The 27,750-nt window shown below is 37.4% G+C and overlaps 3 protein-coding genes across 3 annotated transcripts; 1 reads left to right on the top strand and 2 right to left on the bottom strand.

The window, feature by feature from the left end:
* Positions 1–6,322: 6,322 nt before the first annotated feature.
* LOC105055836 (uncharacterized) lies at positions 6,323–15,143 on the top strand. The gene is made up of 17 exons (XM_010937833.4): positions 6,323–6,697; positions 7,462–7,824; positions 7,908–8,048; positions 8,539–8,671; positions 8,782–8,895; positions 8,999–9,072; positions 9,181–9,255; positions 9,376–9,468; positions 9,603–9,663; positions 9,771–10,103; positions 11,262–11,388; positions 11,468–11,567; positions 12,250–12,319; positions 12,404–12,556; positions 13,172–13,267; positions 13,429–13,751; positions 14,584–15,143. Exons 1-17 carry the CDS (start codon positions 6,611–6,613, stop codon positions 14,845–14,847), a joined length of 2,607 nt encoding a protein of 868 aa, XP_010936135.2. The 5' UTR covers positions 6,323–6,610; the 3' UTR covers positions 14,848–15,143.
* A 1,024-nt stretch (positions 15,144–16,167) lies between these two features.
* Positions 16,168–17,260, bottom strand: LOC105055835 (pathogenesis-related thaumatin-like protein 3.5). The gene is made up of 2 exons (XM_010937832.4): positions 17,102–17,260; positions 16,168–17,025 (listed from the first exon to the last, which is right to left on the bottom strand). The coding sequence occupies exons 1-2, from the start codon at positions 17,154–17,156 to the stop codon at positions 16,301–16,303; spliced, it is 780 nt and encodes a 259-aa protein (XP_010936134.2). The 5' UTR covers positions 17,157–17,260; the 3' UTR covers positions 16,168–16,300.
* A 3,135-nt stretch (positions 17,261–20,395) lies between these two features.
* LOC105055834 (probable 1-acyl-sn-glycerol-3-phosphate acyltransferase 5) lies at positions 20,396–27,527 on the bottom strand. The gene is made up of 4 exons (XM_010937830.4): positions 27,390–27,527; positions 24,654–25,461; positions 24,224–24,354; positions 20,396–20,904 (listed from the first exon to the last, which is right to left on the bottom strand). The coding sequence occupies exons 2-4, from the start codon at positions 25,277–25,279 to the stop codon at positions 20,462–20,464; spliced, it is 1,200 nt and encodes a 399-aa protein (XP_010936132.1). The 5' UTR covers positions 25,280–25,461; positions 27,390–27,527; the 3' UTR covers positions 20,396–20,461.
* Positions 27,528–27,750: the final 223 nt, after the last annotated feature.

Raw genomic sequence — 27,750 nt, forward strand, 5'->3', positions numbered from 1 at the left:
ATGGGCCCTTGCTTTTGATTAGGTCACCGGCCAGGATTCCCTGGTGGAATATAGATATTTTCATAAAGCTGGCACTAGACATGTCAAAGGGAAGCCTTAGAAAAGAAGTAGCTTCATGACACCCTTTGTCATTATTGCCTTCAGGATCACGGCTATTTGAGCTACGCGCTCAACATTATTAAATTGATAGAAATTATAATAGGAAACCTTTCTCAGTGGATGCTCCTTTTACCTAATCCAATTGTCGTATGGTCATTGGTGATTCAATCGGGGAGGCGAAAAAATTTTCTTAATCCATGAATCTCTCAAAAAGAATTTAGAAAGAGATAAAAAAATTGGCAAAAGTAAAGTTTGAATCCTCTTTTTTGTCATTGATAATTTAAAAATTAGAGAATATAATCTCTATTTTTAATAATGAGATTTATTCTTGCACAATTTATATTAAATTTCTCTTTTATTTTAAATAAAATTAGCTTTTTAAAAATCTATATGATTGATAAAAATAAATAAATAAATAAAAATTTTATAGAAGATAAATCTTGACTCGTATATCAATTTTGTTTTTCATCAATCCACTTAACTTTTTTCAAATTAAAAGATACGTTCAATCAAAATTTTTCTTGAAAAACTTTGGTTTAACTTGTCCATTTCGAAATCCAAATGATAAAATTTGGATCTAATCATTAATTGCACAACTCCCATTAGGAGGGAGGATGCCACATTATAGATTTCGAAAAATTATCTGATATTTTTTTAAAAAAAAGATCATCATTTTAATAGAGCATCTTATAATCAAGTTATGATTCCTGAAAATTTGATATGAGATTCAATTTCTTGATGTGATGGATCTCACTTTCAGATTTTGTCTGATCCTCTCTATAGCATCTAAAGTAGTCACCATAGTGAATCTAGTAATCCTTTTAGATCAATCAAGTGCATTGTAATAAGTGGGTTGGTCTTTGAAATTGCATTCAAATTAAAGCATGCTCTAAAGATAAGGATACCTCCATCTATATTACAAAGTTAAGAAGTTATGATATATTTCTCGATGTAAATTACAAAAAAAAAAACCTTAGATTAGGGATAAATTATACTTATACTCAATAATTTGAAAAATATACACTTACACCTTTGAGGTTTATTTTTATCCAACATTTTAACATATAACTGAACAGAACATTAATTAAACCGTCAACTTTAAATAGGATACAAATATCACATCAAAAAATTTTAAAAGTAACTAAAATAACTTTAAGTGATGACAACCACCTAAGAACATAAAAAATATATATCCTCCTCCTTTTTTAAGAATAATTTTAATTTTTTATATGCTATAAGATTTCACTAACATCGTTAATTTTAATTAGGTGTAAGTACAGATTTTATGAACTATTTGATGTAAGTGTAATAAATCTAAACTTCAAAAAAAAAAATTTATAATTTACTCTATTTTTTAATGTCTCATTCCATGTCATAATAGTGTCATTTTGATAAAAAGATTTCAAATGAAAGATGAAGCATAAGTCTATGCTTCTTAGGACATGTGTTCTCTTGAAGCCATTTTTTTTAACTATTGTTTGATATTATTTTTATTTTATTTTTTTAAAAAAATAAAAAATAAAAAATTATTATATCTTATTTTAAAATTTAAAATATAAATATATAAAATATAATTAGTTATTTTAAAAAATATAAATATGATAATGACTGCAAAGATGGTGACACTTGTAGCAAAGATTATGGAAACCATAATGGTGATGATGGTTATAGTCATGGTGGAGTATTGATGTTATAGTAGTTGTAACGATGATAGTAGTGATTATATGGTAGACTCCATGGGAGCGGCAACTACATGATGGAGGTGGTGCAAAAAAGTTCGGATGATGGTGTTGGCAATGACGGTGTGACGAAGATAATGATAGTGTAGATAATGGTGGTGGTGAAAATAATAGTGATAGTGGTGGAGATCTTATAGCAGCAGTGATAGCAACGATGATGATGGTAGAAATAATGGTAGCAACAATAATAATGTTAGTAGTCGATGGTATTAGTGATGGTGGCAAAAGATACAAGTTTTATTTTTTTTAAAAAAAAAGTGAATGCAATTCAATCTAGAAAAAATAATTTTTGATTTTGTTTTCGGACCATATTCGGCCATTTTCTTAATGGATAAAGTTGTTCATATCAAATTTGATAATCTTCATAAATTAAAAATTTCTTATTTTATTTCATAAAAATAATTAAAAAATAAAATATAAAAATAATAATATTAGATATATTATTTTATTTTTATTTTTCTTGTTGATTCTTTAAAACATCTTGAGATCACTTTTGCCAAAGAAAAAAAAAAACATCTTGAGATCACAACGTTTCTACGGTCATCAATTTTAAGACTACAACATGCCATGTTGATTCGTTAGGTCGAACATGCTGCGGAGAAACTTTGTACGGTTAGCTGATCCAAACATCATCCTTTTGGACTGTTGCCGCACTTTTCACAGATCACCATCAACAGAAAAAGCTTAGCCTATCTGGCACTAACTACTGAGGTAATAATGATTTTCAAAATTTCCAACTAACCGGAGGATCTTTTAAGCTAAAATATTAAGAAGGGTTTTTTTCTAAAAATACCCTTATAAAAATTTAAATTTATGTAATTTTCTTCTAAAACCACTAATTACATCTGTACCCTCGTCAAACTTTATTTTTGCACGAATGGTTCTAATATAACGATTCCGTTAATAAAATCCATAATTATTTCAATTTAAAATTAAGTAAAATTTTAAAATTATATTTTCATCATTGAAGGCCGTTTCTGGTCGCTATTTCCTTCTTCCCTATGTTATCGTGGTTTCCTTCTCCCCTCTGTTTCCGTGATCCTTTAAACAGCTATCCCCAGGCCCCAAGTAGAAAAGACCTTGAGAACTAATCCACATGATATCGAAATCAAATTAGAAATACGAACCTACCTTACCAATTTTCTCCATTTTCTGAGATCTATAAAATTTTCTTGGCAGTGTCCCTTTTAATACCTCAGTAAGCTTTGAAATGATGAACCCCTGATCATGCTCATCTCATCCTTTTAAGAAGAATCATCTACTTCTAACCCCCCCCAAAAAAAAAAATCATCTATGGCGCCTGAAAATTTGAGATCACACTTGTCCATCAGAACAAAGTTGCGTTCTCCACCAAATCATCCCACTCAAAATAATATTTTATCACAATTACTAACATGGAACTGACTCCTCTTTGAGAGCCGCTCCATCTTAAGAAGGTACAATTTAATCAAGCTTATCTTTCTCACCATCATCTACCTCATAGTCTGCATCAACTCGACACCAAGACTGATGCCTCCATTTTGATCCTGATTTTGATTTGGATCGTGAACCAAACATGTCCCGTGCTTCTAACCATTTGCATTAAATTATACCATACCGGGCTTTTGATTGTGATCTAATCCCAGAATTCGCTTCAAGAAATGATTTAAGCTCATGATGTTTTCATGTGTTTGTAAGGCAATTAGTCATTGTCCATGAGATGATTACAAGCTGGAGGCCTCTATCATTAATTCTTGCCATCAAATTGCCGCGGGAATCCAATTCTCTGATTTCCCAAAATACTCGCGGCCGATGAGAATGTGAGTGCGTTATCGGTGACCGACCGTTATATTGCTATATCGGTATCACGGCATGTAGCATTGAAGCCTCGTTGTGTCTGTAAAGAAAAGCAAAAAAAAAAAAGCCTTTATGTGTTTCTCCAGGGCAAGGGAACCCGCAGTATAAATGTGAAACCAATTGACGGTGTATATTCCCAGAATATCCTTATAAGGATAAAAAAGAAGTCCGGAAACAGTGAAGTGAACTCAATAACTTGCCATACTTGGATAATATTTAAACGTCCACGAGTACCGGCATGTGGAGGATGTTATTTTTCCAACACCTCCTGAGGTGCAATACAGCAATAAGATAAATTATAATAAATAAAATATTTAAATAATAATTATTTTTATATATAAAGTAATGAATTGTAATTATAATTAAGCAAAAACTTCCGCCATTAACATCGGATTCATTAATACTAATATCCATATCATGAACGGAAAATTCCGTACAAGTTGAACCTGCGTGTAAAATCTTCCATCACCCATGTTAGCCCTGTACGACGTGCACGGCAGTTTTTCCAATAATTTTTAAAATATAATAAGATAACGTAACATAATAAGTAATGGACTCTAATGATACTTGAGTATATTAATATAACATTTTTTTTGTCACAATTGTAATGTGGTATGTATGTGTGTTTGGATCCATTTGAAGATGCTTGCATGTTTTTTTTTCAGTTAAGATGCACTAGGTTATATCAAGCAAACGACTTCTTCCTTTTTTTTTTTGACAGAAAATCGAGGAAATAAATTACTCATAACCTAGTCGAAAAGCTAATCAGGCTTTGATGCATTACTCATATAATTATATATCTAACTAGAACGGGGTAGCCGAGCCACTGGATCGAAAGCATTTCAGTCCAGAAAGATTTTTGCTCGGGACTTTCCAAAGTGTCTCCATAAACTTTATTATAAAATTGCTTACCAAGACCCAACCCACACGCACTACGTTTTTTTTTTTTTTCCTTTTCTTTGGAAGAAGCACTATTCTGCCGACTTAAGCACCCGCGCGCTCCCAGACACTTCTCCACGAATAACGAAGCATTGTGCTTAAGTATTAACCAGCTAATTTTAGATTAATTAGTGCATGGAGGTAAATGGAACAACTGGAAGGAGGAGAGGAAAGGGAGTCGGTAGGGAAGCAAGTAGCACGGCAAATAAAGATGTGGTTTTCCTTGGAAGGGTGGGATTGGAGCAATACCAAACTTTTGCAAGGAGTTCTCTTTGCCCCTCCCACTCAGTCAGGAATTGTTTTAACAGTCATCCGGTCATTTCAAGCAGATTACATTTTTTTTATTATCTATGTTTTTTTTTAAAGGCTCCTGAGAATGGAAATGGAAAACACCCTTGAACTTATTGAAATTTGCATATATGCCGACTTTCAAATTAAAGACCAAGAGTGGTAGTAGATCTGTCCTAACAAGTTGCTGGTGGGTTTTAAAAAATTTGAAAGCTTTGCTACAAAATTACGACCTAATCCCACGAGTGGCTCCACGTAGAAAATATTGATGACACATCAATAGGCGAAATCGGACATCTTGAGCTACTCCATCTTATCCTTTTCCTTATTTATTGATTTGATAATGTGATGCTATTCATAAATATAACATCCAAGCTATGTTGTGCACTAGATTGTGAAGAAAAGAGCAAATATTAGTGAGTTCCGTTTTTGCGACTGGATGTTTGGCTGTTTTCGAATGCCAAAAATTTTTGTTCTTATCTTTTTTTTTTTTTTCAAAATTTTGTGACGCCGATTTTTGTAGAACCTCATAAATAATTCAAGATAGTTATGACCGTAAAAGAATAAAAATCAACTATGAAGAAACAATTAAAGAACATGACTTGGTAAACAAAAATGTTTTAATTTATTTTTATCATATTCCCTTGGTAAGGAATGGTTATTGCTTACTATTTTCTTTAATTGCTTCAAGGAGGAGAAGACAAAGTAGCTGACTAACGTTGATGAATTTTTTTGATAATCATAATGCATGTTAATAATATCTAGTCAAGTAATTGATGATGTCAACACGGTGTTCATAACATATGTTGTAAAATTTTGTTTATCTGTGTTAGTTGAATAACTGATAACATTAGGTTTGAAAGAAACATCTTTAGAGGGTTTGATATAAGGTTTAAATTTATTTAATTCTTAATAAATTGATCTCCAATACTAGCTGACTATCGACCCACCAACTACAACAACCCAAAAGAAATATCAACTTTTTTTTTTTAATGTAATAGGACATGGCATTTTGATATAGTTGTATTTAAAAAATTATATTACATGATAGAGGCACTTGCATTGGACTAACTATTAATCAAATAGACCATTACAAGCAACACCCCCTTAGAAACCAAGCAAAAATCTATACACATAGCAGGGGACCACTAGGAGCACCATGGGTGGTGTGGCTGTAGATAAAATCCAAACAAATATCCTATTATTGCACTAATCTTGCCTGCAGTTTAGATTTTGAAATTGTAAAAAAAAATAAATAAAATTGAAATTTTTAATTTTTATTTTTCAGCAAAAAGGAAAAGAAGTGACCGTATCGCATGCTCACGCACACTCTCTCTCCTCCTCTCTGAATAGACTAAAAACTTCTTTTATAAGTCCACTGGATTTTCTTCATCCAATTCCTCCTTTCCTCTCCCTTCCCTCTTTTCCTCTCCTCGGCTCGCCAAAATCTCTGACCTCCGCCTCTCGCCGCCGGAGCGTCGCGGATTGAATCCCAGCGCCGAATGGGACTCCGATCCGCTCTCAAGGTGGGAATTTGACGCGATCTCCGATGGGTTTGTGCCGCATGGAGGCCTAGGGTGGAGGCAGTGGCGGAGGAGCTGCTTGACGAGAAGATGAAGAGAGGGCGGCGGCTTCATTTGGAGCAGCGGATCTCGGCGGAGTTCCTGGTGTTTTGATGGAAGCGGTTCTGAGGTCCTCTGAGTCGATTTATGGAGGTGAAGCCCTCGCGTCCCTGTGGGGTGTGGTCGGGGGCGGCATTTCCGGTGCTGGCTCGATGTTTGATGGTCGCGATCGAGGTAAGTCCTCTCTGATCCGTTGCCTTGGAGCGGAGGGATGTTATTTCGAGTTTTTTTTGAATGTTGTCGGGGCGCTGATATTATTGGCGAGAGGAATTTGGATAAAGTGGGGAAATTGGAGAGACTCGTTGGCGTGCTAGGGCGTTTGCGTGTTTGATAGCAAGTCTAATGGTTTATGCAGATCTGGTGATAGGGACGGCGAAATTAGGGACTCTGTGGTTTAGGGTTTACTATTTTGCTCCCGTTTTTTCCGAAAAGTTTGAACTTTGATGCGGTTTCTTTTCAGTTACTGGTGGTGGAATTGTTACGAGAGGTCGTTTTTCGTTGTTTTCTGCAGTTTTTGAACCCTTCATGAGGTTTCTCATTTCGTTGCTTTTGAGTTTCGGATCGATCTTTTTTTGTTGCTTTTGAGTTTCGGATCGATCTTTTCCCTTCTTTGTTTCCTGTTTATCTGTTGTCTTTTTTGTACAAATCGACAGTTTTTTTTTTTTGTTTTTTAAATATTTTTTCTCACACTTACGCCTCATATCCGAAGGAGAGATCCCGGCCATCCTTTGATTGATGATGTTCGATGGTCGATCCATTTTGATTAATGGAAAGATCAGCTACTTCTGTTTACCACTTAGACTGGATTATTTCTGTTTCCACCTTGTGTGTAATTTTCTTTTTCCTTGTTTTTCTCTTTCCAGGCTTTAGCTTCAGGTCTACTGTATCCTATAATATCAATCGGATCTTAACATGTGCTTCCTTCTTTTCTGCATTAGATTGTGTTGCTTCTGACATGGGTTGGAGGGACTTACGCCAATTCTGAAGACAATAAGCCATTGCATTGGCATGGTCCTGAAGTAGGGGACAAAGATGTTTATCTCACACACTCATGCATCCATGATCAAATACTCCATGAGAGGCGGCGTCCTGGTCGCAAGGAGTACTCTGTCACTCCTCAGGTTTATGAGGAATCTGGTTTAACGAGACACCAACATCGGAGAGGAAGATCTTTGCTTGGATTGTCATCATCATCTTTGCTGGACAAAGATGTCCAGCAGCCCATCAGGATATATCTAAATTATGATGCTGTTGGACACTCTCCTGATAGAGATTGCCGAAATGTCGGAGACATTGTGAAGGTGTGCTTATAGTAATGTTATAAACTGTACACTTAAAGCATCACACTGTTTTTATATGGTAACATCAGATGGTCATGTCTCAGCTTGGTGAGCCTGCTGCAACATCAGTTCCTGGCACCCCTGTGTGCAATGCTCACGGAGATCCACCAGTTTTTGGGGACTGCTGGTATAACTGTACCCTGGAAGACATAACAGGGGAGGATAAAAAACAACGTCTTCGCAAGGTATCATTTCTACCCTTCCGCTGCTTCTGGCTATATTGTTGTTATTGTCATGAGATTGTTCACTGTTTGTACTTGTGTATCATCTGTTGACTTCCATATATATGGAAACATTTAAGTGGTTAATGTTGAAAGTGGAAGCTGTGTATATTGAAATGTGCATGGTGCTCCTCATCCAAGCCTCTAAAATTGTTTGAGAAAACAGACCTGTGTTCTACTACAGTTTTAAAAATGTTGTGTTGGAATAAAAATATATACTTTATGGAAATGCTTCATCTCCCGCAAACCTCCCTGAAATGGCTGCAACAAATGGTTTTCTGCGAACAATCAAGAGCAAAATTGCCACTTCGCCTCAAATTAACTATTGTGCCAAAAACTAGGTTTACCTTCTTTTTGGGAGGTTCCAGGTCATGCGATATGTATTTAGCTCTTACCTGGGAGGCTGGAATGACTCTCAATTTAAGGTTTAACACCTCAAAATGGTGCTGATCAGGCATTAGGGCAAACAGCCGAGTGGTTCAAAAGAGCTTTAGCTGTTGAACCTGTCAAGGGGAACTTGCGGTTAAGTGGATATTCTGCATGTGGTCAAGATGGTGGGGTGCAGCTTCCTCATGAGTATGTTGAAGGTACTTCTGCTACATGTACTTTTTGCTGGTTTAGTTTCTGTTAAAATGCTTGGCGTCTAGTTCCTTTTCTGCAAGTTTGACATTAAGAAAGAAGATTTTCTATTATGCAGATGGTGTTGCTGATGCTGACCTTGTTCTCTTAGTAACCACCAGACCTACAACTGGTAACACTCTTGCATGGGCAGTCGCATGCGAGCGTGATCAATGGGGTCGTGCAATTGCAGGTGTTTTATGAGTCAGAATATGCTCCACATAGATTTGGTTGCTATTAGTACCATCTATTACATTATCCTCTTTGAAATAATTATGATCTTGCATTATTTATAGGGCATGTGAATGTTGCTCCTCGTCATTTGACAGCAGAAGCTGAAAGTTTACTTTCAGCTACTCTGATTCATGAGGTTGGTAATCTACACATATATACATACATACATGTGTGTGTGTGGATTAATCCATGTAGTGAGATGTTGGCACTCACTACTCGTCTGGTGGCAATTTTTTCGTTGCAGGTCATGCATGTTTTAGGTTTTGATCCTCATGCGTTTGCACATTTTCGTGATGAAAGAAAAAGAAGGCGTAGTCAGGTAGTTGCCTTGTAGCTCGTGGTTTTCTTTCCTGAATTCTGTATTTGTTTTAACTAAACTGGATGAGAATGAGGGCCACATATCATGACTGTCAACTTTTTATCAATGTGCACCGTTCAGGTCACTGTGCAGGCTATGGATGAAAAGCTCGGACGGATGGTTACTCGTGTGGTTCTTCCCCATGTTGTCATGTACTCTAGGCATCATTATGGAGTAAGTTGTTGAAATTGCAACAAAACATGAAAACTTATTGTGAATCCATGGGTTAACACACACACAGTTGTTTCCTGGAAACTGGGAAGCATTTCTGCTGTCATGTGAACTCGATGATTGTGCTTTTGTGCCAGGCATATTCTGAAAACTTTACTGGCTTAGAGTTGGAAGATGGAGGAGGGCGGGGAACTTCAGGTAGTTACTTTTATGCAAGAAATGCAGGACTAGTGAATTTACCATATAATAGTGGTTCCATTTGATACATCATTGTCATTAATTAATATTGTGTGCTTTGTGGGAAGGTTCACATTGGGAGAAGAGACTTTTAATGAATGAGATCATGACTGGGTCTGTCGATACAAGATCAGTCGTTTCAAAGATGACTTTGGCTTTATTAGAGGATAGCGGATGGTACCAGGCTAACTATAGCATGGCAGACCGCCTTGATTGGGGTCGAAATCAGGGGACAGAATTTGTTACCTCGCCTTGCAATCTTTGGAAGGGGGCATACCATTGCAACACTACCCAATTGTCAGGCTGTACATATAACAGGGAGGCAGAAGGGTACTGTCCTATTGTCAGCTATAGTGGGGACCTGCCGCAATGGGCTCGATATTTTCCCCAGGCCAACAAAGGTGGCTTCTCTTTCTATTTGTGACCTTTCTTTAAAACATTGAACATCAAAATATATGCTTTATTTGTTGATGACATTATATTTTGATATGATTGCATGGCTCCGGTTACTTTCATTTACATTAATCCAGTGATATAGATTTTCTTTCGCCAATCTTTGTTTTAAATTTAATATTTCTTGGTCTGCTATATTTGATGATAATATTTAATTTAAATGTATGAAGTCTGATATCTTTCTTTTGCATGGTTATAATTGATACAGATTTAAATTGACAAGGCCAATGAATTTTGATTTAAACTTATGTTGGAAGCAGTACTTATGTCTTGGAGAAGGAAATTTTAACTTGTTCCTGGACTATTTATGTTTAACCAGGTTATTTTTATCATTCCTCAATGGAACTTATTGATTTTCTGCCCTTAGAAAATATAGCAAGGTAGCAGCTGTTTTTGCTTATCAAATTATCTCTCCTAATAATGGAATAGACTTACTAGTTATACTTGTAATTTGAAGTCTGGATAATATTTTAGTGATCTTGATCAATCAGTTTACTCAGCAGTCAAAAGACAATGTCAAACAACTGGGCACCATGACTACTGGCTTCCCAAAGAACTATTCCGGGGAAAATGTTATAAAAAGAGTGCTCTTTCTTTCTTTTTTTTTTTTTGTCCAAATTGTAGGTGTAGCTTGCTGCTTAGTTATTGCGACATGCTTTGAACTCCATGTGCAAAGAATGTGGTTTGGCTTAGCACAATCCATGGGTTTGGGCATTGGTCTCTTGCATTGTAGGTTGTAGACTATACTGAAGGTTTTTTAGTTGACCATTATTACATCTGTTTCTGATGTTTCTTATGCTTGTAGAAATGGAGCACATGAAGAATTTCCATGTCATTGTTACTTCATATTCCACAGGAGTGTTCTAGAATATTATATTAAGACTTACCTGCAATGGTTCTTCTTCTGATGACCAATGCTTATTTCTTAGAGCAAATGTTTCACCATAAGCCGTTTAAAGTTTATTTTCCTTTAGTTGAAACTATAGGTCATTTAAACATTGCTAACAGACATATAGCTTCTTGGCTTTTACGATGGCAGGGTAAACCTTTGTATTTCATTTAATTTATATTTTAAAGTTAATAACCAGTTCTTTTGGTTGAAGCAGGTGGACAGTCATCATTGGCTGACTACTGCACTTATTTTGTTGCTTATTCTGATGGTTCGTGCACTGATGTAAATAGCGCACGGGCACCTGACAGAATGTTGGGTGAAGTGCGAGGAAGTAATTCAAGGTTAGATAAGTAGGACATTTCTGTTAATAGTGAAAGCCTTCTTAATCTCTGTATTTCTAACCATTTGCTTTATATTTAGGTGTATGGCTTCATCATTGGTGCGTACTGGATTTGTTAGAGGATCAATGACCCAAGGGAATGGCTGTTATCAGCATCGGTGCACAAACAACACTTTGGAGGTAGATATGTTGCTCTAATTTCCATCAGTGCCAGGAACAATAGATTCTGATTTGCTGCATTGCAAATGTTGGTTCTTCTATTTTGCTCCTGCGAGCAGCTGTTGATGTAATTATGGAAACTAAGATTGAGATGAATGATGTGTTTTTTTGGTTTCTTTTAGTAAGCATTTGGAAGAAATTTCAGCAGCCATGTTCAGAATCTTTGTTGATGAAACCAGTCAGATTTCATCCGAAATATTCTGAAATGGATTAGGACACTTATATATCCATTTTGGCTCTATAGGCCAAAATTTGCTTGAAGTCGATCTTTAAGAAAGTACTTTCTTGTTTACTGCTGCTTATGGTTATCAATGGGTCATCAGTGACACAGTTATTTCTTTATACTTATGTAGCAAATTGGGTCTTTCTCGTGCATCTCTCCACCTAATTAGCTTTGTTTGAACCAATTGCTGGACATTATCAAATCTCACTTGTGTTCCACCTAAAATGGGCGGTGTTTCTTTTGCCTGCTTATACCTGGTTGGAGCCGCCTAATTATTAGGTCAATTTATGTGCTTTATGACAGTGCCTTGAAATTGGCAGTGCTGTATTAGTCCATGCATGTACTGCATAGCCAGATCTTACATTGGTTCTCTGAGGTCTTAATGTGATCCATGATAGATTTGACGCCTTTGTTGTATAGGTTGCTGTTGATGGGATCTGGAAAGCATGTCCTGAAGCAGGTGGTCCTATTCAATTTCCTGGCTTCAATGGTTGGTATTTTCAGAGGTTTTGTGATTAAAAATGGGGGTAGATTTTCTCTCCTGCTGATGGATTCTGCTGTGTTCTTGATGCAGGTGAGCTGATCTGTCCAGCATATCATGAATTATGCAGTACTGTGCCTGTCAGTATGAATGGCCAGTGCCCTAGCTCATGTAGCTTTAATGGCGATTGTGTTGATGGGAAGTGCCACTGTTTTCTTGGGTTTCATGGCCATGATTGCAGCAAACGTAAGTTTATAACTCCTGGTTCTTTAGGGGATCAATTCCTACCTGTTCTTTCTCCAGTTCCTAAATTAATGAATTGAAGCATAATATATCCCATATTTTAGATTTTGGGATTGTTTTAATAACATTTAATCCTTCAAAATGCTCAGCAAAGGGTAGAGTTATATGTCTCTACTTGTGATTGTTGCATGCTGCATGCTGTTGTTGGTGATATTGTATAGTATATTGCCAGCATCATATGCATGGTATCCTTTTTTTGGAAAAAACAGAGACATGGGTTAATCCTATTTGATCCTTTGTGGATGAACATGCAATTTTTGAATTACCATTATTATCTCTACAGGCTTATCGCAGTTGCAGTTTCTCTATACTAGCTTCTACATGAAAATGTTATCTCATCTTTGAAACATGACAGACATTTCTTTGGGACCTTAAGAGGATGTTTTTCAAACTAATGTAGATATATATACATTTTGTGATAGTGACAATGGTGTCCTCTCCTATTGCCTTCATCCGTCTCTTTTTTTCACCTTTTCATGTTTCATTGGTTATGAATCATGAACCATCTTTTGGTTACTATAATATTTACCTGTAAGCTATATTTTTCTTCTTTTGCAGGATCCTGCCCTAGCAATTGTAACGGACATGGCATGTGCCTCTCTAATGGGATCTGCGAATGTGAAGGTGGTCGTACTGGCATTGACTGCTCAACAGGTATTGTTTGCATTGTGTTGACAAACTGTGTGGATGACCCCATGAAGTTCATTCCTTATTCACTTTATATGATAAAGTGTAAATTTGGATAGCAATATTCATGGTTTGGAACAAAGAAAACCAAAAGAATGGATAGTTAAACCATCTTCGTTATCATGCAGCCATTTGTGATGAGCAGTGCAGTTTGCATGGTGGAGTTTGTGATGATGGTGTGTGCGAGTTCCGGTGCTCTGACTATGCAGGTTACACTTGCCAGAACAGCTCGACATTGCTGCCTAGCCTCTCAATATGTGGTGATGTGCTAGCTGGGGATGCAGTTGGTCAGCACTGTGCCCCTAGTGAGCCCAGCATACTACAACAGCTTGAAGCAGCTGTGGTCATGCCCAACTACAATCGTTTGATGCCGGGTGCACGGTGGTCGCTTAGTGGACTCTTTTCTAAAAGTAGCTATTGTGAGGCAGCTGCAAAGCAGTTGGCTTGCTGGGTATGTATTCTCTTCATTGCCCCTTTTTGTCTCCTGAAATATCCTTGCACATCTTGAAACCATTATCAGTATTGATAGTTCCAGCCTTTCATGATTCTTCTGATATATATAGTTTTTTAATAAAATAGCAGTCATTATCATCACAACCAAGACATACCCATGGAGATGGGCTAGACAATAGAGCACAACATCAAGCAAAAAAATTTCTGATCTGAAATTCATAGCAGAGAATTCTTAATCATTTAATACCCCTTACTGGCTACAGTAACACTTTGAAACAAAATATCAACACGAACATGCTTGAGAAATACAAAATGAATTTCTGACAATTTTCTTGATTAGAATGCACACTATTTATGTTTTAATTGATCAATCTGTTTTCATAAGTCATTTTTTGTTTGCTTGGTTTTCTCTATTCGTTGTATGAAAAGGAAATATGTGCGTATGAATGTCTAGGTACTGATCCAAATTGATTCAACCAACTCTTGGAATCGTATTTTGCTTATTTTGATCAAGATGCTTAATTCGAGCATCTTTATAGACATATTCCTTTAATTATAAAGTGTAATAGTTTTTTTAAAAATTAAGGTTTTTCTTAGTAATACTGCTGATCGCTGTAGCCTGTCTTCCACTACTTTGGGCAAAGAGTAGTAATCACCGCATTACACTCAGTCTCATGTGACGGTCTGCCTAAAGATAACCAATATCGTGATACGATCACTTGAGCTTTTAAATTTTCAAGCCATCTCCAAGGGGTGTGATCTCTTGCTTGCTACTGGCATTACCCACACATAAATGCGGTTTATGCTAATCATCATACATCGTGTTTCAGATCTCGATCCAGCAGTGTGACAAGGATGGAGACAACAGGCTTCGAGTGTGCCACTCTGCATGTGCTTCATATAACAGAGCGTGTGGAGCGTCCCTTGATTGCTCAGACCAGACCCTGTTCAGCAGCGAGGAGGAAGTGAAGGGGCAGTGCACAGGCTATGGTGACAAAATGCTGGGACATGAAGGGCCAAGCAAGGAACCACTTGGGTGGTTAAGAGGCTTAAGAATCTCTACTCGCAGCAGCTGGGGTAGCAGTCGAAGCTGAAATTGTCTGTAAATGCTTGTGTTAATGCCTGTGTTTCTTCTTTTTTTATGTATTTTTTTCTAGGCCTTTCATTGTAGGAAACAGCCACGCATGTGAGTTGCGTGCCAAAATGTAGGGTCCAGTTTCACCCAGGCATCGAATCCTTGAAGAAGGATTCTTGGGTGCTTGTGAAATTGAATTGGGCTTTTTCCGAAGGTCGAGCCCAAGCAAAGAAGAGGAAAATGTGACGGATGGAGAACTGGTGTGGTTGCAAAATTGAGAGATTGGAGGAAAGAAAGGTTCGCATATTTCATGTCCCCTAATGTCTCATTCTTTCTCATGAAGCTGGTTGAAGAATGGTGCATAATGTTTTTGGTCTTTTCTGTACGAGCTCTGGATGGTATGGTGTATTGGATATCTTGTTAAAGAATAATGTGGTGAGAGAATGTTAATGAGGGAAAGGAGATGAAATGAGGTGGAAGGTGGCTAAGTTCGCGGATGGTAAGTAATTAGCTGAGATTGTATTGAATTAGCTCTGGTTCTGCCTGATGGTTAGGAATTTGTCATGCTATACGAGAAAGAAGGCATGGTTCCGGTGTAAACCAGTTTTCTGAGGGGACTCTCTTTGCTGGAATTGGACCTCAACAGCAATAATCATATGGGATCTTTGAAATCTTTTTACATGGTTGGTGCTTGGTTGTGGGCTTACAGCTTGGTAAAATGCTCTCTTGGTCTACTCTTTTCCAGTTACACTGTGTGGAAAAAATGGCCCGAGTCTGCAGGGGGCCATTTTTCTCACAGAGCGCCGGCGTCGGTAAGATTATTTGCCGAGTCTATTTACCAAGTTAAATGGTTCAGGTTAAATCGAGTGGTCAAGTCTGCAGCTAACTTGGCCCTTTGGAACTGATCTTTTATTCACGATACCTCTCGCCGTTGAATTGAATTGTCTAAGGTTGAAAACTTGTTCGGAAACTTGTAATTAATCAAGTTGGTTGCAGTCTCTAGGAAATCACCATGAACAATTCTTCTCTTTTGCCACTCACGCATCTCTGTGCGAACGCTGCTCAACCTCTTTGTGTGAAGCTTGCTCCGACGCTTAAGAAGAAGTAAAATAATAAAACTATCATAGAAATATAAATTCCAGAAGAATTTGCCCTAGCGCATGCCATGGAGAAGGACATGAAGCAAAAAAGAAAAACAAATAAAAAAAAAAAAACCACTGCCACATACAAGCATTGTGTAAAACTGTTATATAACAAGCGAGACGGTAATTAGATTAAAAAAAATTTAAAAAATAGTTACAGAAATACAAAAACATTAGCAGAAGCAGCACATGTGACGAAGCCAGAGCAAACAAAGAAGTGAAGGAGAAAAAAAAGGACTTCCACAAGCCAGTACCTATTCTTAGCATCACGCTGTCATCACGAGTTTTTTTATTTTTTCTATATTTGCATCCATCATCTAAAGTTCATGACTAATCATCGGCGGCGGGGCAGAAGGTGATGAGGTACTCGGAGGCGGCGGAGCAGGTGAATGTGGAGGTGGCGTCGTCGTAGGCGTAGCTGTAGGCGGTGGGGCACGCCGCCTTGAAAAGCTGCGAGTAGCGCGTGGGCCCGCAGGTGCCCGGCGACCCGTGAGCCCCCGTGCAGCAGTACTCGGGCCCCCCAAACGCCTCGCACGCACTCCGGCACGCCACCGTCTCCCCCGTCATCCCCGCCACCCGCAGCTCCGCCGGGCACCGCCCGTTGAGATCCGCCACGCACCCCGCATACTTGCACCCGCTCGACGCCGGCGCCGGCCGCACCCCCATCCCCACGTTGTACCCGTCCACCAGGCTCACGTCGTAGAAGTCCTTCGCCGCACCGTTACCTCCGCCGGCGAGGGTGAATTCGGCGAGAGTGACCGGAGGGGTGCCGCCGAAGGAGCAGCGGATGGCGCCGCCGCAGTCGCCGGTGGTGCAGGAGCCGGAGACGCCGGAGGGAGGGAAGACGCAGGCGGTGCGGGCCCAGAAGCGGCCGGACCAGCCGGGAGGGGCGGTGAGGGAGACGGCGGCGTTGGGGGACAGCTCGAAACCTCCGCCGCCGAGCACGGCGGCGCCGTTGCCGGACAATGTGCCCGGCCACACCGTGTAGGAGCACTTGTTCTGGAGGGTGAACACGGTCGCTACCGCCTCCCTCCTCTCGGATGCCCATAATGCCCCTGCCATTATTTTAATTAATTAATTAATTATACAGTGATGGTGGGGGCATTTCCGGGAAGCAAATCAGAAACTTACCAACGAAGAAGAAGAAGAAGAAGGAGAAGAGGCAGCCCGGGAGAGGAGTCTCCATGATAAGCTTTACTTACCTTTGATTCAGAGAGAGAGAGAGAGAGAGAGTTGGGGTTGGGGGAGGAGTGGTGGGGTCGTTGCTCAGTGCTAAGTGGATCAGATATTTAGATTGGCCTCGGATGCACGTATAAATAGTCATGGTTATGGCTGGAAGCGCGCAGTGCCAGTGTTTGAGGTCAGGTCAGGTTCGTTCTTTCCTCTACTTCTAGTCCGGTCTAGTCTATAAATTGTAGATGCCTCTGCTAGTGGGCCTAATTTCTGAGGACGTACGCTTGGCATTACGTGGTGACTTGTGTAATTGGGCTTGAATAATGCCGGCTGATTCGTGCAAGTTAAAGTTACCTTTGCATGTGAATAATATAGTATTGAATATCCAGGCAAGGCTAATTCATGCAAGTAACACCACTGCTCTCATCCCAACCAAGTGGTACTAATATTTTATATCGTCTGATTTTGATATGAATCATTCCCTTGGTGGGTGAACTCAAGTGTAATTTATGATGAAATATAATTGAATTTAATTAAGTCTGGTTATCGTGGATGTCAACTATCAAGTCATGTGATTCCATTGCTTAGTTACTGGTCACTGTTGGGAGGCCTTTCCTTGACCAATGTGGAAAAGATTATTGTCCTTATTAGCTGTTATGGTTGATGCTGGAGATAGAATATGATGATGCAAGATGAAAGACCATTCCGTCTTTTGTCTTGGTCCAATGGCATGTTGTCCTGTTCCTGCCTAAGCTCTCTCTATTTGGAACTGATATGGCATAATGACACGTGTATTTCTTCCCAGGGCTTAACCGAAGGGAAGCTTTCATTAAGGTAAAAAAAAGGATTTTAATTGCCATTGCCATTGCCATTGCCATGTTTGCAGCAAGGGTGATGTGAATGGCCTTGTCAAGTAGTCCAGAAGGGGTTCATCTTCACGTGCCCCCTGACTACCTTTACATGTGAATTGCGAGCCAGTGACCACTTCAGTTCGCTTATTCCTTCCAACCAAGTCCTGACTCCATGCATCTTTCTCTCTGTTTTATTTATTTAATTGCCCACTTTTGCTCTCTTTTCCCCTCACTTTGTAGCAGTTGGTAAAGATTCCGTGTTGCCGGCCGCAGGACTGACGACATCCACGCGGCGTTGCATGCATGAAGGCTGGGAGTGGGAGACGGTTGAGCGCCACGCCAGCATCGTGGCCCCTACTGGAGCGCTCTCATCCATATTCCATATCCTGTTCCTAAGAAATTTTCCCCAAATAGCGAATTGAAAATTGCCTTCTTCATTTTTTTTTTTTGAAAAATAATAGCAATAATAAAAGCAATACTGGTACGTGAACGTAAGCGGGATAAAAACTGTAACAGTGACTAACTTTTTAACGGTCATATTCCCGTGGGCATTTAATTCGAACATGCTAGCAAGCCACATGAAGTTGGTTCGACGATGGTGCCAAAATACATCAAACTACACCTGCTTGGATTGATTGAGTAATCCAAACGACCGCACGTTACCTTGAAGCAGCCACCTGTACTGAACTCACATCGAACCACCTTGGATGAAATCTTTCAAGAAATCGGCTGCTCGTCGAGGGTGGAAATGTCTCAAGCAATCCTCCGTACGAATTGTGTTATTGGCTGCAAAACTGTAAACCATATTTAATTCCCCCAAGGAGATTGGTTTTGAATAGGAGTTGATTCTTGTTTGGTCTATCAAAATGTGTCAATAGCCATTGCCACCAGGTCTTTGGCACTTCTCTCAATCTATGCTTCGATTTGGTCGCGTGTCCCTTTTTTGTTTATATATATATATATATATATATAGGTACCTGTTGATGCGAGCAGTTAGGGCACCCATCACGACGTTTGTACCTAATTGTGGGACGGAATTAGGCGACCGCTCACCTGCCTACCTTTACCATGCCTTTCTTCAAGCCTCCTGCTTCACCAAACGAAGGTTTCCCTCCCCTGGTAATTGTGATCATGCATCTTTTTAATCTTCTTGTCAAAATTAAACTTTATGAAACCATTCTTGGGCTGGATTAATTGATGTTTGGTTGGAATAAAAAAAGTCCGACGACAACCATCTGTTCTGGTTACGATATGGTCAGCTAACCACTGAAAAGAGCAATTGGGAAAACAAAAACTCATGCACCATCAAAGAAAGCATATTTTTTCTTCGTAACCACAAGACATTCACCATCATCCATACTTCAGATTGCTGGAAGTTTACGTTATAAAAAAAAATGTCTCTCAAGCAAAAGACCGTTCAAGGTTGACGCCTTACATACCATACATATTATATGAATATCGATTAAATTGATGCAATCAGAATTAATTATGTATGGAGACACAAGACTCACTCACTCGGCTTGAATCTTGATGCCATCTTTTTTTCGCAATCTATCGAACAACAGCATGCAGCAGAATGGACATTTTGGAGTGGTTATTTCTGGAGTACTCAAAGTCTCCAACTTCAAACACAATAGTTTCTGGCCAACGCGTTTTTCTTTTTGGAGGATTCCAGCTAGTGTCGCTCAGACACCTACATATTTCTGATTCTAAACCAGACAATGACAAAAAGGTTTGCTGAGAGAAGATTTGCACAAATTTTGTGGCTGAAACTGTAAACTACAGGTTTTCTGACTTTTTGTGGAATATATCAGATCAATATGATGTTCAGTCTAGCTTACACCGAAAATTATCATGTTATGGTATGTATTATTTTCCTGTGTCAACTTAATCTAGAACGAATTGGACGTTATCTTGTGTTAGCTTCTGGATGTGATGCATTTCACTCACGGTAATAACTATCGTCAAGCATGTTTAAGCTGGCATGGAACGTACAACTTGCTTAGAAGAGTTAAGATGTGATTTTCTTGTTCAACATCTAGTTTACGAAGAAATTGAAATTAATCTACAAAAAGAACATAAATTTCCTACCCATGTGGCTAATCAAGGCTTGTCCATCTAACAGGAGCCGTGCACAGGCATATTGAACATTCCCTCGTGCGCGGCAACCCACCAGGCAATACCTCAAGGAAAACCTCAAATGTATTTCTGTCTAAAAAAATGCAGACAAAAATAATTTTAACCACAAGAACAAGGTTCTCAGGCATTTGTGTTTAGAATTCCAGATGCATCTCTTAGCTAACAAAATTTTTAAAAAAGGTTACTCTGCATTGATAAAGTCAACAAATTTGGTGCTGCAACATAATGACACCAGTAATACAAAGAAATTACTTCACCAACCTAGTAGCACCGAAATAACATTTTCTGGTTGAAACACAAATAATCAGATAAAGTTACATGATCTGATCTAGCATGCTTTCTTGCCACAGAATAAGCCCTTCACATAACCTAATACTGGTTGCGGTTGTATACCAAAGTAGGTTATAAATGAAAGATAAGTAAAGCTTAATGATACATAAATTTTGAACAGAACAGATGAGAAGAGTGTAAGGTATATGAATACGATAGTCAAAGTAACTACCACAAAACATTTCACCAGGCATGTTGGTGTCGATAGATCTCCTTCGGTTCCTTGATGAGGAAAATACCCTAGAGTGAGAAAATCAGAGAGGAGTTGGTCCTTGAGCCTGAACCTCTCCATCAACCATGCAGTTACCTCATTTTCAGATGTTGGGATTTCACGAGGCAGGATGCGTTGGACATGCATATGGACTTCGGAAGGATCCACACCAAACACATTGTCAATAAAAAGTGGACAACGGTGTTTATAACCGATGGTGATATCGTAAACTGCATAGGATCAACAAATACAGATGTCATCATGTGTGGACCAAAGAGAGGGAGGGGATCAAGAACAGTCCAAAGATGAAAGATGTGGTTTTGCATTGTTGATAATGAAACAGTTAAGTTTCATCACTGACCACAAGGAAAAATAAAAAATGTTTAAATACAAAGAATAGAACATCTCCAAAAAGCAAGTACTGGGGCCAACGTCAAGCAACAAAGGGTTGCTTCGGCAATGAAAATTCTTAAAAGTATGACAACTCAAGGATGTGATGAACTTTCTCACTAAGCAATCAGATATGAAGAATTGACTGTAAGCTTCACATAATGCAAAACATTTAGCACCATGTTGGCTCCGAGCAAAACCTTGCATATCACAAGCCATTCTCAAGTAACATTAGTTATTTTAAAGGAGTGATACCTCTTCTCGGGTATTTTTAGTGATTCTCTCAAGCAAGAATTGCTCCAAAAGCAACATAAACTGTTAGGCAATGTATTAAGTTACAACGTCAACAACATTTTAACCCTTACTAACAGTTTACATGATAATTTATCCAAGCATAGTCTGACTACAAATATAATTAAAGCCAGGGAAACTTTGAATAGTGAGAGTTCGAGGAAGCACATTCTGCACTCTTACTGTCATAATAGGATTGATATACTTGATAGATTTAAGATCTTCCTAAGCGTAGTAAGAGATTGCATGGATTTAATGGGGGAATAGGCAGACAATGACATAATGGATAAGCATGGATTATGTTCATACCTATTAAATGCTTGAAAACCTACAGAAATTTATGATTCAGCTACAAGTCCAGTGCATAGTCATTTACTGAGATTGTACTATAAAATATAAGCCAACCACAACCCCAAGAACTTATGAATGTAAGTGTAGGTGGACAACAAGTTATTCATCAATTTAATGAAAAGAGGAAGGAGGGAGGGGCAATTTGGTTGATCCAAAGTTTTGCATTCCTTATGTCCAAAGACAAGGATACCAAGGTCAGCATATGAGTTACAATCATAAGTAAATTTCAAAGATACCAAGCCAGTCACCCCTGACAAAAAGTTCTTCAACAATCAATCAACCTAAACAAGACTAATTGTCAATCATATCATATCTGCAAAATAATTGCAACAACCTGCAATAAGCAGAATATGAGATGCTCTTGCTCACTTAGAATTTGACTACATATTATTATGCGCATTTTGATACTAAACACATAGGAACATGTACCTTGTACAGAAAAGGACAGAGGAAAATGTACACAGTACTCTTCATCAAGAAGCCTAACCATGGATGAAAGAAAATCCACCTACAGGGTTCTACGTAATGGCGCCATTAGTTAGAACTTCGATTCATGCAACATATTGCAAACTTGTAACTCTTTATCTACATCAGATTTGAAGGTGCAAGTGAACTAGAATGGAAAGGTGCAGGCAAGGTAATCCATTTCGCAGGTTTAGGAGTTCAAATGCTAAAAATACATGGTTTCTGCTCTACCAGACAAGACCATCAATGACTAGTTTTAAAGAGAAAAATAAAGAGACTCGGTAACAGATTTAGGAAGGGAGCAAGATAGGATGGTTCTTGTGGAATTTAGAGTTTGACACATGAAGCTTAAGACAGAAATTTGAATTTTATAATACAAATAAAGAAAAAGCAAGCCATGGAGCAACTCAAAAGGATTATCAATGCAGTTATTAACAATAGCAAGCCTTTATAGTTGAGGGCGAATGCTTTAGAACTGACTATTGATATTCTGAAAAGGACCATAAGGTTTATATTTTACAAATATGGTGTCAATTAATGGAAGATAAATGAGGGTGAATGCTTGAAGTTTGAAGTAGAGCTTTTGGGATTGCTCCTGGTTGAGCCAAAACTAAGGTTTTGTTTGGGATTGCTATTGGCAGTAGAGCTTTTAAAGTTTTTGGAAGTAGAACTTTTGAGAAGTAGAGCTTTTAAAAGTAGAATTTTTACAAAAAGCTATTTGCTGTTTGGTAACCACATTTAGAAAGTGCTTTGGAACCTTAATATATATTTGATAACTAAAATAAAAAAATATTTTTGATATGATAAAATGATAATAAAAGATATTCCATAGTATTGTACAGTAGAGAATAATATAATATAATTATAATATAATTTATAATGTAATATAATATATTAGTTATAATCTAATGCGATAATAGGTTATAATATAATTATATTATATTATTATTGAAATATTATTGTCATATTGTATTATTATAATATAATAATATTATAATAGATTCTATTATATGTTTATAACATAAATATTATTACATTTTAAAATATTATTTTATTGTATAATATTATTATCATATAATGTAATATAATATAATATATACAATAATATAATATTATTATAATTATGATGTAATATATAATGTAATATAATATAATGGATTATAAATCTAATCTAATAATAAATTATAATATAACAGATTATACTGTATTATTATATTATAATAATATTATATTATTAGTAAATATTGTTATATCAAATTATATATTAATACTACAATAAATTATATTATATATTTATAATATATTATAATATTAATTTGTTATTGTATGATATTATATTTATAGTATAATAATATAATATGATATAATTATTAGATTTGTTAGTAGATATTTTTGTCATAAAAAAATTTATTTAAATCAAAACAGCTTTCCGACATTAACCAGAAAGTACTTTTGAAGAAAGTTTCAAAATAGAGCTTTCCCCAAATAGATTTTTTCAGCTTTCTGACAAAGCTAAAACAGCTTTTTCATTTTTTATCAAACATCACTATATCATCCCAAAATGATTTCTGAGGGCTAAAAAGTGCTCTCTGGCACTCTAAAAGTTTAGCCAAACAAGACCTAAGTATATGAAGTATGTAGATAATTTAGCAACAACCTTGCTCAAGAAAAATAAATAGAGTTAAACTGAGTGTGATGAAGGCATGCATGAAGGCTTTTTTGGGTAGAATATCAGAAGGCTATTTGGTCATCAAACTTGTGTGCAAGTGTGTGTGCATGCATTTGCAAGCAAAAGCCAAGGAGTTGAAGAAACAAGGTTGACATGATGCAAAACCAATTAAATTATACAGGTTCTATTCAATGAAGGCAGGAACAGGCCATGATGATGCTTATGGCCGTACAATAGGACAACTTGTACATGCATAAATGTGCATATATTTAAAATTTAGGGCACAAGAATGACACTGCCAATTCAAATGCTGAAATGGGCCAAGACAAAGACAGCACATTCTGCATGAAAGAGAAAAAAAGGAATGGAAAGAAACAACCTACCTGCATCTAAGGAGTTCCTGAGAGATTCCAAACAAGAATTGAATCCCTTTGTTTTGGGAAGAAGCACATTTCTGAGGATTGGTAAGCCATTCTCAGCTGCGAATTGCTGGCTTTTAATGCACTTCTGTTCACTGCGATAGGAAAACAATTAGAGGTTGTATAAATAGAACCTATTAGCTGGTTTCACACAGATATTGTTATTTATTAGTTAAGATGTTGACTGAGCAATTAAAATCGTTGGTTGCAAATAAATGGAGGAAAACCTTGTTTGCTCTTATAATTTAATATTTCTCATAGTTAATGTCTTTCAGAAAATGTATAAGATACCTAGAAGGACAATCAGTTTATTCATCCAGAGGAGTAATATTTTTTTTTTTTTTAGCATTTCTGCAACCAATGGATGATAGAAGCAATGGAAAGGAGATATTACGTATAGTCTGTGCCCTCTGGAAAAACCGCAAGCCAGAGTGGATCTTGGGGATCTTTGAAAGCTGAAAGCTTTTTCCGCATGATTGCTTCATCAACTTCCCACTTTCTCTCTACTGGAATGAACTCTAAAATGTGAAATCCCCAGCTAAATATAGGCAATTTCATCAGACTGCTCTTAAGTATATACTTGATATATCCCAAGCGACCCTTTCTCAATGCAAGATCCCACAAATACATCCAATCAACTTCTGTTCTGTGGTTAGCAAAGAGCAATACTCGCTCCTTTTCAGGAACATTTTCACCAGAAAAAACCACCTTTGTCTTATTAATTTTCTCGAACAAAAAAGGCCACAAAGATAGCCATGTTCCAAATAGGATGGATGTTGCCTTCCTGCTGTAATGTACACTAAAAAGACGCAATAAGAGACAAACCACAGGGGCCCAATATATTAACATCATAAACGCAGTTGAAAGCAATATCACCAAACATAGAACACCCCTGAATACCCTCCATGGAGTTAAAGTGCAGTGTTTTGGTCCATTTTTTGAATTCAGAAGCTCAAAAACCTCAATCTGCTTCGGGTTTCCGTTCAATGATTTTCCTTCATTGGAAGAAGAACCATTCATCTTGAACAGCCAAAATTCAGGTGACAAGTCTAACACTCACTGTTCTGATTAAGTGAGAATCCCCCAAGTTAATAATGCCAAATTAAGTGTGCATAAATCTGGCCATGCCCCTTAATCTGATGGTTGTGCCAAAACAAGACTAAATTACATGCAGAATAAGCAAAGCTGGAGAATCTTTTTCCCTGCATAAAATCAAGAGGGAGGAGAGGATATAAGCATCCTGGTTCTATTTGAACACCAAAATAACCACATATGCAAAAATAAGGCTATACCAGTGGGTATAAAAAACAGAAGCTACACCAACTTAAATAATTGTTCATGAAGATAATTTGATCCTTTAGAAGCACAACTCAGGATAAATATAAAAATGGAAGCTAAACCAACTTGATATATTGTTCATGAAGATAATTTGATCATTTAGAAGAAAGGTAAAGAAATATGACAAGTTTAATGTTTGGACATAGGTCACAATACATCCTAATACATTAAGGTAATATGTCCAATATCCGGCAATATTTGTTACCAGAAAAAATATCTCAGTTCCAGCCAACGTTTGGATCGGTGGGCTTGAGATTCAAGCATGCTACTTCCCAACTTTTAAAGGTAAAAAAAAAAAATACAAATAGATGGACAATGTAGGCTATGTAAGTATCATCAAGTAATTGCTCCTTGATATTAAATAAATTGGCACCAACATTGATGATACATGGAAGATACCTCAGCTTATGGTGAACTCAAAACGACTGAATTGGCAATGTTGAGTATACTCTAGTAAAACCTTATTTGTGCAGAATTCATTATAAAAAGAAATATATTCAGCTGCTTGGGTGGACCAAGTACAAGTTCATTAAAACCTTTTATAGACTTTCTCCATTTATTGTAAATCAAGCTATCAACTGTGTTAATACAGCAAAACATTGACTTCTCCCTAAATCCAATAGCGTCTATTATAACATGGCCAAACAAGTAAAACTCATAACCTCAGCAAGAAGAGAAACAAGAGAGACAAAATATAACCAAAAACTACAAAATCGGCATACTGTTGTCATGATGTGATGGAGACATTTTAGATTCTGACAATCAACTCACTGAAAAACGCAAATACAAATCCCCATAATAAATTATATATTTTGTAGATGAAAGGAAAAGATTGAATATCTAAGTGCATATGAAGAAAGACTAGAAATTCTTTATGCATGTCTGTCACGTCTCACCTTTGTCAACTACTCTCGTCTAGAAAGGATTAGCCATAATTTGTGTGCAAATGCACATGGCTACCACTAGAGATTTTAGATACAGAGTAAATTTTAAAAAGATGATAACATATAGAATTTAGATAAGCCTTGGTTTTGCTATGCGCAACCAATCATTATCAATTTGGATATTTGAAGCATATAGAACTTTTTATCATACAAAGAATCATAGAAACATCCCCACTCAAGGAGACTTTCTCCCTTGGCCGCCTTCCCAAAATCCAGCAAAGTTAGTATCGCACACACATACAAACACAAATTAGCATGATTTAAACATCTATGAGAAAAATTTAATTAGAGTATATAGTTTTTGAATGAAGATTGATAATATGGGCATCAAATTAAATTTATATATATATATAGACACACACACACACACACACCTGATCATTTTTTTCCCAAAAAGGCAAGGAATAAGATCAAATAATATCCCTAGTAGTTTTGTCGATCTATCTTATTTCAACTATCTATGCGGATGGATTTACATGCAGCTCGAGTACCTAAACCTGGTCTTTCTGCTTGCATATAGGTCGTGGATTTGTTCGCATAGATAAATAGAGAACGAAGCTATACCGAATCAAACGGAAACAAGGATAAAAAAACATAAAAAGGAATAACGGCATTCATAAGTAGCATACAACAAAGAATTTGGACACACAATGAGAGTGAATCGTCGGCCGGAGGAGAAGAAATCCATCGATCTGAGAGGAAAGGTGGGTAATCAAGGGGCAGATGATAGGTAAGTGGGTGGGCTGTTGATTGATAGGAGAAAGGGAAAGAGGATCAAAAAACCAAGGGTTTTTGGTTGAGCCTTCGGAAATGGGATCGGTGGCAGATGCGATGAGGGAGGGACTAACCTCGTGAGAGAGGAGGAGAGAGGCCGGAGATCTTGTCGGGCTCGGAGGTCCGAAGCAGCAGCAGCGACAGCGCACCTAGATAAAGGCGAGGAGATCGAAACCGAGGGGCGAGGGCACCTACTTGCATCCAATGTGAAAAAATAAAAGATTAACCATAAAAGGAAAAAAAGCCCAACTAGTTGGGAGTTTTTTCGACTTTATTCTGAATTTTAATTCAGTATAATCAAACAAATCAATTTTTAAATTCATGCAATTTTAGATTCTAGCCATAAATTTTATCTGGCTGCTACGGGAGAACTATGGCATGATATCATCATCTTCTGCCACACAAATAGACCACGTGATATTATGGGACAATTAG

This window comes from Elaeis guineensis, chromosome 13 (assembly GCF_000442705.2).
Source record: "Elaeis guineensis isolate ETL-2024a chromosome 13, EG11, whole genome shotgun sequence".
In the NCBI taxonomy this organism is placed as follows: Eukaryota; Viridiplantae; Streptophyta; class Magnoliopsida; order Arecales; family Arecaceae; genus Elaeis; species Elaeis guineensis.

What these genes read in the sequence shown, in the direction of transcription:
- LOC105055836 (XM_010937833.4), top strand. Translation starts at nt 6,611, where the DNA reads ATGGAGGTGAAGCCCTCGCGTCCCTGTGGGGTGTGGTCGGGGGCGGCA. An exon ending in GTTTGATGGTCGCGATCGAG is followed by an intron (nt 6,698 to 7,461) that starts GTAAGTCCTCTC and finishes TTTCTGCATTAG; the next exon opens with ATTGTGTTGCTTCTGACATG. An exon ending in TGGCATTGACTGCTCAACAG is followed by an intron (nt 13,268 to 13,428) that starts GTATTGTTTGCA and finishes GTTATCATGCAG; the next exon opens with CCATTTGTGATGAGCAGTGC.
- LOC105055834 (XM_010937830.4), bottom strand. Translation starts at nt 25,279, where the DNA reads ATGAATGGTTCTTCTTCCAATGAAGGAAAATCATTGAACGGAAACCCG. An exon ending in CCAGAGGGCACAGACTATAC is followed by an intron (nt 24,355 to 24,653) that starts GTAATATCTCCT and finishes TTCCTATCGCAG; the next exon opens with TGAACAGAAGTGCATTAAAA. An exon ending in CAGGAACTCCTTAGATGCAG is followed by an intron (nt 20,905 to 24,223) that starts GTAGGTTGTTTC and finishes GATCCTATGCAG; the next exon opens with TTTACGATATCACCATCGGT.
- LOC105055835 (XM_010937832.4), bottom strand. Translation starts at nt 17,156, where the DNA reads ATGGAGACTCCTCTCCCGGGCTGCCTCTTCTCCTTCTTCTTCTTCTTC. An exon ending in CTTCTTCTTCTTCTTCGTTG is followed by an intron (nt 17,026 to 17,101) that starts GTAAGTTTCTGA and finishes AAATAATGGCAG; the next exon opens with GGGCATTATGGGCATCCGAG.